The following is a 21,474-nucleotide window of genomic DNA, read 5'->3' on the forward strand; positions in this document are numbered from 1 at the left end:
TTTTATTTTATTAATTGTTTTTATATTGCATTAAATATCTTAAGTTTTTATATAATTGTGGCATAAGAGAAATACAGAGAGAGAGAGAGAGAGAGAGAAGGAAAAGGAAAGGAAGGAGACTTATTTCAATTACGAGAATTATTAAGAAAAAAATATTTATTGATTGGGTTTAGTAAACCTTAACTATTTTTTCGGGAGAACATAAATTTGTAAATCATTAAACTTTGTTTTTGTTTATTTATCATCCATCAAGTTGCATATTAGTGGCTTGCTTAATGAAATCGATTATAACATTTATCATCATAGTTTTAATACAATATAATTCTCAAAAATATTCTGTTTAAATAATGTCTATAAAATAATATGCCTATAAAATAATGTATTCGTACATTATTTTACATTACAAAATATAAAAAAAAACTTTTATAATAAATTTTATAATAAATGCTTTCTTTTCGATTTAACGATAAAAATAACGTAAAAAAAGTTATATTTATTCATAACAATAGTTACAGGATATCCCAAAATATTAATGTGATGAAAACAACTTTTAATAAGCCACAAATTATTATTAACGTGACGTATTAATCCTTTAGTGTTGGTAATTTATAGTAGACTTTCATCTCTTTTTAACAATAAATTTTAATCCAACTATCTTTTATAATTGCTATCGTCATATCCAATAAAAATTATTGGTATAAAAGTATTATAAAACAAAACTTGTTTTTTCATGCGATGTTATTATGAGTTATGGAGTATTCGATGTACACGCATACATAAATTTCACTTTTCATCGGACGCGCGAGAGCGTAACGGCGTCGTTTTCCGGATTATAAATAGCGGCATCTACCGACGGCTGGATACTGCGAACCGGAAAAACTGCAAATGGGAAACGTGGACTTTTGTCGAACGAGTAATAATAATGCGCCTAATGGAAACTTTACATACTAGTGTTAAAAAAATGCTACTGGCCAACGATACCGAGGCTTTTTTGTCTACCTTTTTCAATGGTGTCTCGCAACGATGCACTTTGTAATGAATGCAGCGTCGAAAGGAAATCCGATAGAGTTTGATGATAGCGCGCTTCCATAGAAAATATAAAGCTGACAGTATATTATACATATATATGTATAGATATTTATAACAATGTATTTTATAATTTATTTTACTAAAGAATATAAGTCAACTTAAATGTCACAAATTTAAATAATTCGCAAAACTCACACATGTTACAAGTGAAGATTGTTTTCAGATTTTTATTGATTGTTAAGTTACATTGTATTGTTAAATTTTTAATAATAACTAAAAATATATTAAAATTAAAATGTTCTTTGAGTAGGTAAAAAATATTTGTATTTATATACACATATATATGTATTTACATTATACATTATATACATACACAAGTTGATAATTTATCTAATCTTTATAATTCCGGTTGCTATCAGGAGTCTATTATGCTAAATGTAAAAAGGAATTTAGATTGTAAAGAAATTAACTTCTGCAAGCGGCGGATGTAGAAACGTGTCTTATCAACAATTATATTTCCGTCGCGAGATACCAAAAAATAAACCAACGCACGTGATGCAAATTTCTGCAAAAAGTTGAAAATTCTTTGTCTACCTGTTATACCCGCGGTGAATCTTAAGCACACTGCATTGTTTTTAATTAAATATTGGTAGATACCTACATACACACATATGAAGTTTTTAACACGTTTTGTAAAATTACTTTATACAATATTTATATCAATTTATAGAAATTACATAATAATACGCAATGATAAGTAAAAAGCTATTATTTTATTTTAATAACAAAATTAATATAATTTTAATAAATAATTATCTTTTTATTTCTAATTTTTTAATATCGTATGTACCTATCTTATATATATATATATATATATATATATATACTTATTAAAATTATTTACCTAATGTTATATAACTTTTTGCAATTGGACGTATTTTTTACACTACCTTTACATAACAAAAATAACACAAATTGAATGAAAATAATGATCTACTTAATGTGTTTAACACATAAATGGCATGCATGCCTTCATTTAAAAAACTGGCATTCCACCGCGAGATAACGGAGGCAGTGAGACCACGTGATACGAATATCTGCGGTTTTATGCAGTCACAGTGCGGCTCTCGAGTGAGCGAGGCGGTAATGTCCACCGCGCCTCGCGCGAGGCAAACTGATTCCACATTGGATCCCCCGTTTCATTCGCGAAAACGATGGTCATTTGCCATCCGCTCATTCCTCGCCCTGGTCAACCCGGGCAAATATAAATTTAATGACGAGATGGCGGAGAAGAGAAAATCATGGTGACCAGCGAATGTTGAAAATTGCATCGCTCCGTTAGCTTCGTAAAATTGCAGCGCTGTGTCGTACGGAAAAAATCGCCGAAATCGCTTGATATGAGCTCGCTGAAAGATTTGGAAAAAAAAAATTTTTTTTCACAAAAATTTGTGTTGCAAATATAATATTTAACTCGGATGAAAGGTATGCAGTCACACATGTATGATTTATATTTATTTGTTATTTGTACACTTTTTAAATAATGATCAAATGATTTTGAATGTTGTAAAAAATATCTTCAATAAAACATCATTTTAACAATTATTTTTTAAATAAAACATTTATTTGTCAATTAAAAAATCAGTTTAGCGATTGGTTTAGCGATGATTCTATTCTATTTTTAGATATTTTTATTTAAAGGATTCCAACTGAATTTAATTGAATAGACATGACCAAAAGGAAAAAAATAACCATATTGAATTACATGTGCACAACGTAACCGCATGTAGAGGTAATCTTACACAAACGTGCAATGTGTGTACGCTATTGTATACACAAATTAATTTTCCGCTTTTATATCTGGATATGTCAGATACAGCGCCGGTGGCTGTATCAATAAAAATACTCATGCTTTCAGTAATTAGCCTGTCACTAGCAGTTACTGGATAGAATAGACTTGACCCGTTTACTATCTAGTAAAATACCTTTCGCGACATTGTGAAATAACAATCTAGTCGATTTTTCATTGGTCGTACAATCGCTGTCATTGTCATCCATGCAGACATTTTTTTCGTTTTACAACCGATATGTAATTTTTTTTAACAGACAGGCACATACGCATTTTTCATTGACAACTTTTTATATATCTTTCTCACATTGCCCCTTATATTTGATAAATAAGAGTGATATACATTTTGTACAACACAAAACATACTTATTTATAATATGACATGACCTCAATTTTTTGCATTTTAGTATTTTTAGCGAAATATTTACCCATCAATAAAATGATATCTATTAATAAAACATAACATTCAATGCAATATTTGAAATAGCAATATGTTTGAAATATTATTGACATATTGAAATTTATACAGATTGAGATATAGTTTAATGGGTTGTTATATTTTTATCACAAATGTAATTTTAGAATGTGGAAGCTATTATTTTTTGACAGATCTACATGCCATTTATTTCGCATATCAGGGTGTGTCAAAATACAGAAAATTTAAACATTGTTAATTTAAAATAAGTATTCACATTTTATTACTTTCCTCTTTTCTTTTTATTATATATTTATTTTATGATAAAACAGAAATATATGATAACATCAAAAATCCTTAATGTTAATAAGAAAAGAAAGAAGGATTTATCATATATTTTATCACAATTTTTGTTCCGTCAGCTTGTGGTCCGGGATACGTAAAAACTTTTTGTCGGTTTTGCAAAGAATCTTCTCCCGGATTCTCCTTGAGTCTCGACTGTTCGATCAAGTAAAGGAAAGTTCTTTTGTCCATTAGAACAGAAAACTTTCGGTAGCCTTATGCGAGACTTTCAACGAGACCTATTAGAGACCCGCTAATTCCGCGATTCGAAACTTCATATTCCCTGGCGGACGCAAAGTCCGCCTTAGTCCTTATCCCTAAAGGGACAAAGTTTTCAGAAATCCATTACCTTCTCTTCTTCCACAATCTGATCTGATGCTGATCTGATGCTGCTACATTCGGATATCCCCGCTACTACATCAGTACATTGGTTGTTTTCAATTTTATAATATAAAATTGTATTCTTGTTTCTAGATCTCTGGAACTTGTATTTTACTAGAATAAGAAAAAATTTTCCGTCTTAAACTAATAAGCGTAGGATCATATTAAGTTAGAAGAATTTCAAGTAAATTCAAAAGAAAGTTCTAAAATAAGTATGACATTTTCAATCATTTTCTGAAAAATAAAAAATTACAATCGGATGTTATTTTCCTCATCGTATCTAAATAGAACTTAATAAAATAGAATTGGACTGACTTAACTTTTTATTAAAAATAAAAAATTAAGTCAGTTTTATTTTTTATAAAAATTATATCTTAAAATTGCTATTTAAATTGGCCATTTTAATGGGCGGAAATAAAATGATGTGGATCTGGAATATAGAATAAAAAATACGCGGAGAATCACAAAAGTATTTCAGACAATTTAATAATAATGATCCCTGTAGTTTCGCAATGAAAGACAATTAGAATGTAAAATTAGAATTTGTTAATCTTTTAATATTAAATTATCTCTTGCTAAATTTATTTTATTTTATTTAACTTTTAAAAAGTTTTCAACTTAGATAATTTGTGTAAGAATTTAATGATTCTATATTCTTTCAGAATTTTATTTGTTTTATGTAAATGAATAGCAATAATTAACAGAAGCGTGTGAAAAGCGTTGGCCGACAAAGTGAAAAAAAATAATTTTGCCGCCACAGAAGTATACATATATGTATAGTCATTTATACGTAGGAATCGATTTAAAAAGGTAGGTAGAAATTATGAGTCATTCATCTTTTATTAGTTTTAATTTTTAGAACTAAATCCGAAAGATAAAGAATAAATAATTTACAGTATCCATTTCTATCTTTATCAAAATCAACCTCCTTTATTGTTTATTTTTATCAGTATTGATTAACTTTAATCTTTTATGTCTATTTCTATTAATGTAGCTTTAATTTTGATTAATTTGCCTTTTTTTATTAATTTATCTTTTTCTAAGAATTAGAAAAAAGTAAAGAGTAAATTAAACAAAGGTGAATTAGAATTAATCTATTGTACATTGAAACGGACACAAGAAATTAAAGCTAATCTATTTTGATAGAAACAAACAATAGTGGAAGATAATTTTATTGAAGACACTGTTACATTCAGAAAGCTGAATTTTATCATATTTGTAGTATGGCCAAATATATAATTCCATGAATTTTTATTTAAATCGCTTCTGACTTTAACCGCCTGCATGCACGCTCGCATGCCCCTGACAGTTAATATTATCTTTTATTAACACTTAAGATTATAACATACACTTTTGCATATAAATACAGTATATAAATACATAGATATTTAATGCTGTAAGATGTGTGACACATGAATTTTAAATTTTTATTCAGATATATAAAATTATAATAAAATGTTATTTAGATCTTTTTTTTAGTAAATTGTAGCTTACACGATTAATATAACGGGATTTGCTCTGTCACCCTGACGCGGAAGAAAATGGATGAACCTAGGGTGCCAACGCAACAAAATGAATTTGTCTCGGTTCCGTGACACCGTTTTCCATGGACGAGCTTTAGTCTAGTTTGCACGAACGTAGAACTCGGACATGCGGCCCCGTTAGGATTTCCCATGCGGGGCGTGCATCACGTTACGTACTATGCAGCATGAAATATGCAATGCTATCTGCTGTTACTTCTACCGCGGTGCCACAACCTGTCTGCATCCTATTTTTGAGGCCACGATCACCACTGAGTGACACTTAAAATAAGTTGTGTTGATTTTAAGCCTGCAATTGAAAAATTATTTATAAGTTTTTCTTTAAGCAGTAATTTTTGAGAAATTATTTATTGATAAAAGAGTCTAGTTACATTAGTTAAAATTTTTATTGAAAATAGATCAGACTTTTCTATATATTTGAATTTGTTACAATTCTAATTAAGACAATCCTAACTTTAATTGATATGATTAGAATTTTATGATTCCATTTTCAAGAAATTTTTCTTAGTAAATATGGCTAATTATACTTCGTTTAAATTTACCTGTGAGTATTAATATACATTGAAAAATAAGTGCTCGCTAATATTATCGTAGAAAATTTTTTCTTGGAGTTTACCCTGAAAATGGAAGTCCTGGGGCGACATTGTATTTCAAAGAATTTAATGTAAATTTCTCTTATTCATTAATAAAACTATAATAAAATATATAATAAAATATATAATAAGTTTAATTAACTGAAGTGCATGGTAAAAATCTTTAAACTATTATATTGTACCACAACTATCATATTTTCAGACAAAATTTTAAGAGATAAGTCCGTGTATATGTGATTCATTAACAAGTGATCATCTTGTCTGTAGTTGACTATATTTAAACTTTTATATCTCAAAAATTAAATAAAAATGATTAAAATAAAAATAACTTTTATTTGTTATTTGTAAATTCAAGTAAATTTTTTACTTATTTTTTTTGGAACTATCATGTTATAATACATTGAATCGTGAATTCTGAAACTATACACACATCCCTATATACACATTTCTCTCTCTCTCTCTCTCTCTCTCTCTCTCTCTCTCTCTCTCTCTCTGAATTAAATATCTCATATTATACTTAAGAGAATTTTCACGAGAACATAAAATTATACTTTGCGTGAGAGAGAGACATTTATGCTCGAAGCGTTGAAAATTTTGAGATATTCCACTTCTACCTATCAACTTCTCTATGCTTATACAAACTTACGTGTAGACTAAATTCCATGAAAAACATCCGGACACACATTGCCAATTAAAAAACCAATATCCATCAGTGACCGTCTACCGACTTTTCGTCGTTAACTGTAATGCATTTTCTGCACGACGTATAAAAGCTTTCGTGACCACCAGCCAGAATACTCAGTTTATCCACAATTCTATTCTATCACGTCGCCACAAAGATTTCCCGGGGAAATTTGATTGCTTTTCATGTATGTACGTAGTTTCGCACTCATACACATTGACATGCGTCTCGTCGACTCGTTCGCGCAACCCCATCTCTAACTGCGCTAGGCAAGCCGAGCGATAAACTAAATCGGTGCGTGCACGTTCATCGACGCGATGCAATTAACAACGTTCACAGGGTGCTCGACTGATCTAACGAGCTCTACCACCTACGCTTCGCGACACATCGTTGGCGACAGCGTCGGCATTCTTGCACGACGTGCCGATGCATTTCGAATCGACAAATAACTTTTTTTATTGCGATTGGGATTCGACTATGACGCGTTGAAGCCTATAAAAATTTTATAACGTGCATATAGAGAAGGTACCATTTATTTCGATGATACATGATACGCTTATATGTCAATAAAAAAAATCTTTTATTTCAATAAACGGATATTTATCGTTTCGCTTATCATAATATTTTATTTCAAATGAAAAATTTTACGTCAACTTCTTTACGGTGTACTGCTACTGATGTTCCAATGCAATTGGCATTTTCTAAATTGAATCAATAACTGGAAGAGAAGGTACATACATATATAAGATGATAAGTCAAAGATATTTCTTTTCTCCTCAGTGTTTAAACTAGTTCTTTTAAGCGTTTATTTTAGTGTCCTAAATATATGTATAATAAAATATTCTTGATAAAGTAGATACGTATTATTTTAAATTACAAATAATAAGTAACATTATCATACGCTTTTTTAAATATGCGCTTAATATTGCACAGTAAATTTACTGTTATTCATAATAAGCAATGTTTGAGAAGAAGACAATTTTCATCCTCTACGCGCGTAACCCGAACACTAAATCTACCGATTGTCTCTCAGTAAGGATGTCTGCAATCTCAAGTAAAGACGAGATGGCTGCTCAAACTGGACCGACCGCACGGAAGTCATTTGCGATTCCCAGACGAGCGAGTCAACTCCCTTCTCGTCTAACTTTCGGCTGAAGTCTAGTCTAGGAGACTGGGTGGCAAAGAGAGAAGAACGCGTTATCGCCATGGATCTATGGTAACTGGTTTCCCTGCTGGCGCACTTAGGGCAACTCGCTGACGCCCACTATCTAGTAGTGGTTATATAGTAGGCGCCAGCAACAGATAAGGGTGCAGTCTATAAATTAATTAGCCTAAGTCTATGGGATGTAAAAGCCGCATGCGCGCTTTAGGAAACCTACCTAAATCTGCATTAAGCCACCCCACCAAGCGAGTACGTGGAATTTACAGCAAGGTACGATATTGTCCCTGCACTACTGCAGGTGTAGCAGCTAGAGCGTTAAAAGGACACGCCTTCTATTTAATCTGTTAATATTCCTTCCAAAGAGCGTCTTTGAAATTTCAGTTAAGTAGTGACCAATCCAAAGTATGCACGTTTCCACTGATGATGGCTGATGTAAAAAAAATAAAGGAAAATATAATTATAAACTGAATTATTTAAATATTAAACGTTTACGGAAATTATTATTTTTTTGTAAAAAAAGTGATTATATAGGTTGAAAAAAGAATAAAAAAAGAAATAAAGAATAATATATGTTTTTGTTTCATATATTTCAAATTGACAGATAAATGTTTAAACAAAAAATTAAGTCAGAAAAAATAAAAGTGGGAATTTTTCCGCAACTACTCTGTTACATGCCTTTATATTATATTAATATTATGTTATGATTTCAGTTTTTTACTGTTAATATTAATGAAATTATTGTGAGTTGAATCGATTTGTGTGTCACTGTGTTAAGTAGCGCCATCATAAATTATAATCTACGTAAAATGATTATTGTAGAACGTGCAAAAGATTTAGTGGTTATTTCGTGAGTGTAGAGGAATAGTAAAGTATGTTGTATAATGCAAGTACTTTGCTCTTGTATTCTTTGTTTAATTTATTGTTTTGTATATCCTACCTGTTTGAGATATATGGCATTTTTAACAGGTGGGATTTATACCCAAAGCATACAAAGTGAGCAGATTGAATTCAATGCACATTAAATACAATAAACGCATTACATAAAATATGTACCTTATGTTATAACACTTGTAATACATCTGGAAAGATTGTAATTATTATTTATTACTTCATATACATATTTATCATTTTTTCTTATTCCTTAATAAAACTTTATAAACTCATTTTATAAGTTATTGTGTCATTTTACAGGGTGGGCCATCTATTGGTACGTTTTTGAATTTCGTCGTATGGCAACACCGAACGAGCTACAGACCCGAAATTTTGACAGTTTATTAGTCATACCGTCCGCGGCACGAAACAACATGTTTTCTCTTGAAGAGCGTTTTGAAATTTTAAAAACTTATTTTCAAAGTCAGTGCTGTGTCGCCGAAACTGTACGAATTTTGAAAAGAAATATGGGTCGTGATAGAGCACCCACCGAAGGAGCTATACGCAAATTGGTGAGGAAAGTTCGTGAGAAAGGGATGTTAGTGGATGACATTATATTACGACTGTTTTGAGTGAAATTGGTGCCGAGGTAGTCCAAAATGTCATTAATAATTGGGGTGACCGAATGGCATACTGTAAGGCCAGTAGAGGGAGCCACATGAACGAAATCGTTTTTCATTCTTGACGCGGATACTTTTAGCTTCACAACAAAAAAAAAATTAATAAAAAATATCAATGTATGCTCATTTGATCGCATTTTTAAAAACGTACCAATAGATGGCCCACCCTGTATATCTTATTTATATACATTATTTATAAATTTTTTATTAGCCATACATACCCCCTTTCCCTCTATGAGTAGCCATATATCCCATCCCTGTGGGATATATGGCAAAAATGCAAGGGCAAAATGCTTTTTAAAAAAGTTCATTTTTTAATATGAAATATAAATATTTTGGATTTCTAATATTTTTTTCATAATAGTAGACAGTACAAAGTTTTTATATTTATAATTTTACTGATATAGTTTAGTTTAAACATAGTAAATAATACTTAATAAATTAAGTTTTTGATAGGTGCAGCGGATATACCGGAGTTATCCTATATATAATATATGTAATTATAGCTTTATGAAACAATTTATAAATTTGATCAACTTTGTATTTATTAAAAATAATAAAAATTTAGTTCAAATAATAAAAAGAAAGACGGAGAAAAAAAGATTAAAATATTAGGATTTGAAGATTTAACATGAACACCGAAACTGTAATGCAATCAAGTGTCTTGATCTTGTAAACTTATTAGCATAAAACTTAATGGCATAAAAAGTGTAATTTTTATATACTGAAATAGGAAAGAATGTGAAACTTATTACTTTGCAGTTATAGTAGAATATAAAAGCTTAAGCTTTTGCAAAATTTTCTCTCATTTTATAAGCTGCTAAGAAGCATAAAGTGGAAGAAGAGCTGGAAGTATAATAACATAATAAGAGGATTAACTTTGAATAATACCTCAAATCTTAACCTGCTATACGACTTTTACATTGTATGAGATATTATGCGCGCGATAATAACTTCGAGAAAGAAAACTTTACAAGACGCCTCAACTGCTAAAACAATTTTGTGTCAACCCTAAGGACGTCGTTGTCGTATGATGGCTCCGAAGATTTTTCTAAACAAAGACGAAAAAAATAAACGTTAGAAAGTCACGGTAAGAAATGAGATGAAGATCATTTTGATATGAGGATGATTCTCTTGAAAAAAAATCTAATAAGTATAAAACTTTATTGGTAGCTCAACATGAAAGTCATTCGATTTGATGTAACTCCGTCGTTACGCAACCGCGCGAATGGCGTAAATGAGGAGATGGCAACGAGTCACGATAAAAGTTCGAACAAGGCAGTTTTCTTTGGCCACGCTAACACTCCACGCGGGAAACGTGAACGTCGCGTCTTAACAATCGGAATGCTTTTCGAAAAACTTTTTCAATCTGTGTGAAAGTTCATAGTAATTTCCTGTGACGCAGTTCACAGAACTTTGGACCGTTTTAAGGAAGCTTGCGGAACGTGAAACGCAAAAGCGGAAGATTGTCTCTGCTGTCCACCGTGTACCTACTTCTGATATTTTATCCTCGAAAGACGGTCGTCGAGTTGCTCTTTGTCGCTAGCGAGAATTGAGGCGCCAGAAGTCTTATGAATATCTTATGAATGCATATAAGCTAGTACCACGGTATTACATGATGTCACTGTGTCCTGGATAAGACGCCGCCACTGAAAAATGGTCCTTTTTACTTATCCCACGAGCCCTTGATGGGACCCATCTCGGCGTCTTGTCGGAGCAATGTTTTCACTTTTTCGCGTGTTACGACCCCCGACGGGGGCTAATCTGCATTTAACGCTGCACCGCGACGACGACGCTTTATCAGGCTATTTATGCGAAATTCCTTTGCATTACTTGGACCAACAAGAAGCCATGTGAGAATACAGTATATCAGCTATTTTCCAGTTTTTATTGGAATTTGTGATAATTATTTATAGATATTACAAATAAGATATTACGTCGAATTAAAAACATTTATCTCTAATAAAGAATACTCTTAAATATCTGTTATAAATTAATAATAGATATATTTGAGTATGGCTGAGAGAATATGGGATCTTTTAATTAAGAGACATTTAAATTTTTTCAAAATATTTGATACTAATTAATACATCAATTTAGTACAATAAATAGTAATAGAAAATAAATAACTTTGTATAATCAATTTTGCATGTCTTAAATTTACTAAAATGAATTAGAAAGTTTTTAAAATGCATTTTTTAAAATATTCTTTGCTATATTATTCTTTTGCTATTTAATAAATTATGATTATTTTAATAATTTAGTATTTCTGTAAGCTGTTTGCTTCTATAAGCTCTCTAAGAATAACACTTTAAGTAACATAAAAATGAAAATGATTAATTTTGGATACACACTTATCGTGAATGTCTTCTGTAGATAACAACGAAGAAAAATATGGATGTACAAGATGTTTTTTCGTTTCAAAAATGGAGAGAGAGACAGAAAACGTGGATTATCTCGATCTGTATTGTATCCATGTCAAGATAGATCGATATCGCGAATGGTTCAAATTGATGACGGTACAATAAAAAGTTACAACGTATGGATGCTGGACATAAAAGAAATGCGTGCTTTGTAATAAATGGACCCGAGCATTATTCCTACACGAATGTAAAATGCATTTCGTTATTCGCGAGGAAGACATATTTTTGTTAGAAATATTAAGTACATCGAAGCACTTAGATTTAATAACTTCCCTTAATGTTTTTTATGTCTAGAAAACAAATCAAGTGATAAATTAAATATGTCATAAAAGATAGAGAGGCGATGAGTAGCAGGTGTGCAACGAATTATTTTAGCTTAGTTATTGAAAGCTTAATTAAGTTGCGCATATTTTACTTACCATTCTCTGCTATGACGAAGTGTAATATGGAAATTTCAGTTTTATCTTGTTTCACTTTTTCTCATGAAAAATAGTTTTCAACAGGAAAAGAAATTTCATGGTCTCTTCCAAAATTTATATGTACATGCTGCATTTTTTTATAAAATTATTGTTAAAATTAAGATTAATTCATAGCTTGTCTTGTAACTTTATTTAAAAGGATCAAGAGTCTCGTGGAAATTTTGTAAAACAAAAATTCTGTTAAATTCTGCAATATTTTCACATGACTTCACTTATATCAGATTATATAGTTATAATTTTAATTATAATCATAATAATTATATTATGATTTTAATTATATGTGTTATAATTTTATAATTATAAATAATATGAAATAAAATAACATATATCTCTCGTAAATAAAATATAGTCTAATGTTTTTCTTTGAATATATTGAATAGAGTAGCTTGATAGAAAATTTGATATATATGAAAACGATTTTTTGTAAATTGCATTCTAAGAACAAGAAATTTAAACGTCAGAAGCACTTCCGAATATCCAGGCCGAGACCCATCTGGAATCGACGTTTAATGGTGTAATAAACTCTTACGACTTATGTTGCTCGTTTCTGTCAAAATAAAGATGATACTTTAAACAAGATCACATGTGTAATAACGAAAAGTAATATGTAATTAATAATGGCTTATAAAATATTATAAATAAAATATTGTACGTAATACCTACTTCAAAAGTTATCTACGATTACTTTGTGATACGTTTTCTTTTAAGAAAACATTACAGAAGCTTAAACATGTGTGTGTGTACAAAAAGAATAAATCTAACAATTTCTATTATAAATATTTTCTTTATCTTTTTAAATAATGAAATCTTTTTCACAGTTATACTTATAACTTATTCTATGCTTTTTAATTATCCGTAATACTATACTCACTTGTTGAAATAACTAATGTTGAACAAAAAATTGTGCGAAGAAATATAACTTGTTTAAATTAAATTTTCATAAAGATAAAATCAAATTCAAATTTGTATCTATATATGTATATGTTATGTCAAGATTTCTGTAATTTCAGTATATAATAATCATACAATATTACATTTTACCTATATTGATTAAAGTAAAATATAATTACATATTATCAATATGTATATATTGAAGAATACTATGGTACATATACAACAAGTGGATATGTCATCCCTATAGACAGAATGACATTTCAAAGAACAATCGGAACCTTTGCCCTCGCCTTAAAAAATAAACCCTCTTCGCGTGCACTCTATCAATTCGGTGGACAATGGCGAACCCAGGTATCGGTGAGAAGCACTTTGCGATCGCGGAGACAGGGATAAGAATGGGTTTCACGAGCTTTCGTCCGAGCGAACCTTATGAAAAGCTCAAAGAGAGTTCCTCTCTCTTTTCGTATCTCGTTGAATACGTGGTCACGTGTCGCGCTTGCATAGCCTCGATACGTAAAACCGCGCAAAGGTGCTGCGCTACCAGGGAGGAATAAATTTAAATATCCCCGCGGCCCTCTTTGATATGTTAACGAGAACCATCGCGGGCAAGGGGCGATATTCTTTGATAACAATTCTTTTCGTCGGCTCTTTTTCCTCCTATCTTCTCTTCCGGCCAGTCTTGTCCCTCATCGTCTATACATTATTTCTGGCTCTCTGTGATCTAGTCTGCCCTTTCCTACATTTCTCTCTTCTCTTTTCTTTCCATCTATTTCTATCATTTCTCTTTTATCCCCCCCTTCGTGTGTAGCACGATTTATGTTTTCAGAGAACGCTTCGCTCCACCTGCGTACAAGTATATGCAAATACCATCAGAGAAAAGCTAACTAGTTTTTCGCGCCCTTATCTTTTCTTCTTCTTTTCGCTTCTTCCAAAAAAAGAATATTCTGTCTTCTATTTCTGTTACAGTTTTATTTTTATTTTTACTTCGTTTTTTTTTTGTCCTCTTTTATCATTACTTTTTCTGTCAGTTTTTTAAGAATCCAATTTATTCAGCATCAAAATATTAATAAAAAATTGACATTTTATAAATTATATTATTAGACATATACTTCGCATGTATAGTTATGATCTATACAATAGTTATAATATAAAATAATTATTTTCAAAATAACTATTTCTGAACCAAAGATGATTCCAATTTTTGGATTATCATTTAATCATATTCAATAATATTTACTTTTTTAGTACAGCTTGTATATGTATTTTACATAATGTATATTAATGTATGTACAAGAGACTCCCGAAGGAGAGTAAATATTTGAAGATCTTACTGCGTTGCAGAACACAACGGAAGTTCACGAAGCGCGTACACAAGGATGTTGGAAGAAAGATGACAACGAGATTCGGTCCTTCGGAATTTTTTATCTTTTAGTGGCCAGAAGTCCCAGAGCAATTGTTTCGCCTTCTTCTGCTAGTGTCTTGTTTCTTTTTTCTTCTTTGATGCTTTGTTTCTCTTTTTTGCGCTCGAGCGTTATTCCTTGTGCGCTTGTGACATTTCACAAGATGTCTATTCACCAAGCTCAAACGTGTTCAGCGTATTTTCAGTCTTATCTTTAGTCCTGATGTAATCCGTACTCGAGTAATTTGTAATTTTTTTGGCATAATATGCCTATCATGTTTATTTAATTATCTATTAGGCTTAGAAAATATTTAAAAGTTTGAAAATAAAATACTGACTTGCACAAAGAATAAAAATACATACCAAATTATTAAGTCAAATTTATTTTAAAATTGAGTAAATTGACAGTGCATTTTTAAAATAAGTTTTCTGAATTAGATGTTCTATAATAGTATATAACGATTAGTACCCATGATAGAACAATATATCAGGTTATTTCATTAAAATTTTGTAAACGCAAGAATAAAAGATTCACTTTTTTTATATATATTGTACATATATTATATTGGATGATATATCTTTCTCATGCACTTACTATATGTAACAATTGATGCAAATAATGGTAATCAATTAGACAATACACTTTTGAGTGACAATACAAATTTATTTGTGTTAAAATATTTACTTATAAAAATTATTAGTTTCCTAATAATTAACTCAAAACTTAACATCAATAAGAAATGTTAAGTATCTTATAATCGATTTTATATTACGATATTAATCATTCATTTTATGTACGCAAATGCACTAATTACGTTAACCATAAAATGTCTTGCATTTCTCGAACTCCATCTATTAACACACTAAGTGAAGTTGAAGTCTGTTAGGGCTGATAGGCGCTCATGTCACATATCAGAAATATAATATCTATCAACTGTCAGCGGATCTATGTTGAAAAATACAATCGCTTGGTTCATTATTAAAATACATGGTCACAGAATAATGTAACTATAGACATAAATGTTGCATAGTCATAAAGTGTGTGTGTTTGTGTGTGTGTGTGTGTGTGTGTGTGTGTGTTCTGTTAATGGAATAATTACACAAGCATAAGATATGTGATATACTTATTTTAATTATCTTATCATCCTACTGAGATAAAGAAACGTCGAGAAATTATAGATCGAGAATTGTTGTGTCTAAAATTATCTTTCTCACTTGTTTAAAATTTTTATTTTTATTATCATTTTGAGAGGTTTAAATATAGAAGATAAAAACTTTCTGACTTCGTATTTGATAATTAATAATCTATTAGAATTTCTTAGTACAGAGATATTCTTGTCAAAAATTAAATCTTTCATAAATTAAATTTTGTAGATAAAAGAAAATATAATTAGAGATCTTTTTGTCGAAAAAAATTTTATAAATGCTTGAAAGTCATTTATTGAAGAATAACAATTGTTTTTGTCAAATATGTTTTTAATTGACTTGGCATATTCAGATAGTCAATATAACGTATCATTCAGTTTAATTGCTTGGGAAATGAAAACCTCATCGATACGGTTAAATAAGCAATATTTTTGCCGCTGTTGAGAGTTACATTTGATTTTCATGTCTATACAATTTCAATGTTTTATTATCAATACATCGTTATATTAACAATCAGTCGAGCAAAAGGATATTGAAACGCCATAATCATATTGTATATTGGTATTTGAGCTGCGCTCAATACTACATATAATCCTATAACATGAATAATTTGATGCTACTTTCGATGTAATGATACAGTTGCGTTAATTATGCATGAGAAGTAACATAAACATATAGTTACTGCTTATTGACAAGGTGAGCTGGAAATATTTTATTAGTAGACTTTTCAGAGATTAACGGAAAATTTAAGGGAACTGGATTCTGTCCGTACGAAGAAATTCTCTCAAATATTTACAAAGTAGTTGAATATACGTATACTACTGCATAAGTAGAAAAAAGATGTTATACAAAGATACAATTAGCTATATTATCGATTTTAATATTAAAAGTATTTAATATTTGAACAAGAATTCGTGCTGCTTTATTTGTATTATGTCTATAAGTTTAAAAAATTTGTATCATGTCTATAGGTTTAAAAAATTTGATAATTATACAAAGCTTTAGCTTTAACTTTAAGAATTTGTTTTATTGAATTGTAATACGCGATGATTCTTAACAAAGTTATGCACAAAATGCTCTTTTTATTTAATCCGCGATAATTCAGTAACAAAAAAATGATTTTGTATAAGAAAAACTTTTAGCTTTTATACTGGAAAGTCTAAAAGTTTTGCAAGTTTTTCTGGATACATAATAAGTTCACAAAGTGAGAAGAAAATTTCCCAATTTGTTCAGTTTTGTATATGTAATTTGTAGTTTTCTATATGTAAAAATTATTAAAAAAAAAATTACAGAAATTCAAAAGACATAATGCTTTTCCAAATGTAGAAGTTCTAAGTCTAGAACTTTTTTAAATTTAAATTTTATTTATTTTTAGCAAAATTAATTATTAGAGCTATTCGAATTTTGAAGTTTATTAACGCTAAGAACTTTTGTTCCTTAATAGTTACGAATAAGATATATGTAATAGGAGTTTACAATTGAGAAAAATCAATATTTTTCCTCGGTTTAATATAAACTTAAATAAATACAATTTCTTTTCCAACAGCGATTTATATTACTATATAACTATTTAATATAATTTTGTAATAAAGTTATTTAAATATAAGCATTATTTTGAGAGTCAAAAAGATTCTGTGATATTTGCATTTTGCTTTATTTTACATTATGTATAAAAATATATATTAGTTTTAAATATTTTACAAATTTTCAGATTTTTCTTAATATTGACTTTTAACTTATATTTTATGTAATATAATTTGTGTAAATTACACTTCTTTCTCTTTCTTTTTCTCCTTTTCTCTTTGTTTCTGTCTCTTTGTTTTTCTCTGCCAAAATAAATTATTAATAACATAATAAAAAAATATTTAGTATTGTTCTTTTCAAGAAAAATGACACATTGGCTATCTCACGACAAAATATTGATGTTTTCTCTTGAAAAATGTCGTATGTCGTCCGAAAGCCGATAATGCATCAGGCTGGTATCGCTTTTATGCGCGTTGGAAAAACTATCGTGCTGTTCTGCGATATCGCAAATCCGGGATAGCAGAAAATATTTTTCGATAAAGTCAATGTGAAACTACGTGGAATAAAAATTCTGATCATGATTGTACTTTTATGTGTGTATAAATATGTATGAAATGTATTAATACGGGGCTAGATCATGCAAGTGAGATAAATTTTATATAAATATGGGACAATTATTTTGGATTTGTAATTTGTAAAATATAAATATATATTAATAAGATTAACAAAATTATAATAAATGTTTATCATTGCGATGAATGCAATAGAAAAGCATGTTATTTATTAGTATGACGAATCACTAAAAAAATAATCTGCCCTTAGGTATAGACTTGCCTCATAGCAAGGTAGCCAAAAACCAATAACGCTGGAAATTGACTATATCATCTGCACTCAGGATGGCGGGAAAAATGATCGGTCCTATGATATTGCGCCCACGATACTCAATATCGCTTTTCCCACTCGCAGTTAACGTGTATCTTGATAAAGTGAAATTGAGCGGAAATAAAATTTAAGAATACGAGGATCATTCTTAAATATCTGCAATAATTCGAAATAATCAACGATATCAGAAATAATGAATATTAATAATATTAAATGAATTTTCTTTATATATATATGTATATACGAATATGTTTTTCAATAATAGGATTATGTTTTACGCATATTTTAAAACATAATTATGATTCTTCCCAAGTAATTTTAAAATATAAAAAAGGACCGTAAGAAGAGAGTTTCATTACAGCTACAGTTTATTCAGAGAATGTAATGCCCCTTCTTCCATTCTTCATGTTTATCCCGAAACGAGAATATTACGTATAATGAAAACGAATGAAAGGAATGTTCTGTATACCTTTATTTTTCAATATAATCTCCACGGAGTACGAGCTTATTTTGCCACAAGTACAAGTGGACGAAGATTATATTAAAAAAGTGTGTAGACAGAAATTCTCTCTTAACCACGCATAATTTTTACTTCCTAAATAAAAATATTTCATGAAAAATATATTTATCTGTGATAAAAAATGAGAAATCATAAAATAATGAGAAATCCTATCCTTTCTAAGTTTTCTTTACATATTTTACATTTTATGTTGCATTTCTGCAGTAAATGCTCCGAAAAAGTATTATATTATAATCTATTACACGTGTACAATATTTACTAAAACATGTATATTTACGTATATATGTATATATTGAGTTATATATGTGTATAAAAGTATGATATATTATATACAAAGATAAAGGAAGATTGCTGGCATCGTTATACTAATTTGTTCTTGGATTATATATTTTTTTTTCGTATTTGTAGAATTTATTTCTTGCTGATTTTACATAAAAACTAACAATAAGTATATAAATTATTGGTTTTTTTTCTTTAAATAAATTATGTTTTTTATAACTATTAATAAAATATAATGGTTTTTTTTCTGAGAAATAAGGAAGTGTTTAAGAAACATATATCAACAACTTTTCTCTGTATAAGTAATTAAAGCTATATGCGTAGATTTTCTATGCTGCTTATAAGGCATTTTGATGATCCTTCTTCATTTCTTGTTTTTTTTTTTAAGAAATTTACATATTTCTATTTATGTTCATATTTTTAATTCTTAAATCAAATATTATCATACTGCATTTTTACATCGCATTCGTACATGAAGTTCTCCACTTGACTGCATCTGGTTGCATGTTGCTGTGTGTTACTTTCAACTTACGTGTGCGCCCGACCTGTGCCTCTTAATCATATATATAACCGTCCATGTTGAGATGCCTCGAAGGAGGCCCAGAAAACGTACAACGTCGGTTTTGCCTCGCTAGTTTCCGTAATATTCCCCTGATGCAGGAAATCGTCGGTTTTCGCACTGGAAATGATCGCTAAATATATGCTCGCTTTCTCTCTCTTTCTCTCCATCTTCCTCTCTCCATTTTACATAACTACAAATTGACATTTCTAATAACGACCTAAGCCTTTAAATTTGATACGAAATATCGAGCGTAGTCATGCAAGTTGCATTCGACGCCGGCACAATAGTGAATTCTTGGTGAAAGTTCGCGGTGCAGCGAAATGGGACTTGATTGTTCCGCACGTTTTCCAATTAGTCCGTCGCTCTTCTCCTTACGCCTGTCGCTTTTAACTCTCGACATGAATAAGTCGTCGCGAAACTTGTTACAACAAACATTTTGATGCCTCGCTGAAATGAGGAAGTTTACTATAGTTAGCGCGATGTAATGCGAATAAAGACTGAGCACGTTCCGTTATGTTTGAAAAATGAAGAATTTTTCATAACTTCTAAAGTAGACATAATGATATGCAAACACAGAAAGAATATTTCTATTGTATAAAAACGATTTTCTCACGTAATACAATTTAATATACATTTTTGCAAATTTATAATAGCATACCAATGCTTTATGATTGAAGAAAACATGTTATGAACAGAAATAACACTAATTGCTTTTCTAAACAATTTTAATAAGTAACATATTTTTATATTTTCTTGTATCTTGAAATGTAAAAGATTATGTCTATCCAAAGAAATGGATGTGTGTTTTAATTTAATATTTTGACTCTAGTAGAATATAACTCTAAGTGAGATTATCCTTTTTTTTGTTACAGTTTGGATAGAGATCAACCATTTACTTTCCAGCTTGGTGTTGGACAAGTTATTAAAGGTTGGGATCAAGGTCTTCTGGATATGTGCGTAGGCGAGAAAAGGAGATTGACGATACCACCTGAGCTGGGATATGGCGAAAAGGGAGCTGGAAATGTTATTCCTGGTGGTATGCTGACATTTTTTTATTATTTTTGAATTTCTTTTAATATTTATATTTAACGTTTTTTGTATTTAATAATTTAATATTCATATATAATATATTAGTGTTGTGAAAGATTGCCTGGGTAAAATTAATGCTTAATTCTATATAAAATAACAGACTTATTCAATGAACAATTTAATTTATTTGAAATTTTTCTTGTAAAATAAATTCTCATTAGTCAAATGAGTCATATATACTGAAGTAATAATAATTAACGTATGTATGTAATTAAAAATAAAAATATATTTTAATATTTAATTATTGTACGTGATTACATTGAAATGACAATAATATATGATTTTACTCATATTTCATTATAAGTGAAACAGTTTCAAATAATATGCGATGTTTAAATAAAATAGATAATATTGTATACGTTACATTAAATTGTATATATTATGTCAAATTTTGTACATTATACATGGAAAAGCCATAAAAGCTGTAGTATTGCATTTATGCAATATTTATTCATTATTATTTATCCTTTATAGAATTTACTGAATAAAATTTTTTGTAGATATTAATTAATAAGTTTAAAAACTTTTAATATGTTTGTTATGTGTAAATCAAGCTCTTTTTTAATTTTTAATCATCTTTAAAATTTAAATAAACTTTAATGTAGTAAATTAATTTAATATTTACTTATACATGTTGAAGAACAATATGACAATAACAACATAATAACAATAAAGTTATGGCTATTTGGCAAATTAATAACAGTCTTTTTATACAATAACATGTATAAGTATATAA

The 21,474-nt window shown here is 29.5% G+C and overlaps 1 protein-coding gene and 1 long non-coding RNA gene across 3 annotated transcripts in view; both read left to right on the forward strand.

Moving 5' to 3' along the window:
* Fkbp14 (peptidyl-prolyl cis-trans isomerase Fkb14) overlaps positions 1–21,474 on the forward strand; it is a 66,474-nt gene that overhangs the window by 39,691 nt on the left and 5,309 nt on the right. For both annotated transcript variants that reach the window (XM_087404669.1, XM_087404670.1), the window contains exon 2: positions 20,522–20,685. In XM_087404669.1, the coding sequence (XP_087260795.1) occupies positions 20,522–20,685 (164 nt within the window). The remainder of the gene's footprint in view (positions 1–20,521; positions 20,686–21,474) is intronic.
* LOC147910267 (uncharacterized) lies at positions 1,912–17,721 on the forward strand. Its single transcript, XR_015544616.1, has 4 exons — positions 1,912–2,818; positions 4,676–4,823; positions 5,493–11,394; positions 11,918–17,721. It is a non-coding gene; the product is annotated as an uncharacterized LOC147910267 (long non-coding RNA).

Source organism: Acromyrmex echinatior, chromosome 3 (assembly GCF_024713525.1).
Source record: "Acromyrmex echinatior isolate Ae372 chromosome 3, ASM2471352v2, whole genome shotgun sequence".
NCBI classification, from domain to species: domain Eukaryota; kingdom Metazoa; phylum Arthropoda; class Insecta; order Hymenoptera; family Formicidae; genus Acromyrmex; species Acromyrmex echinatior.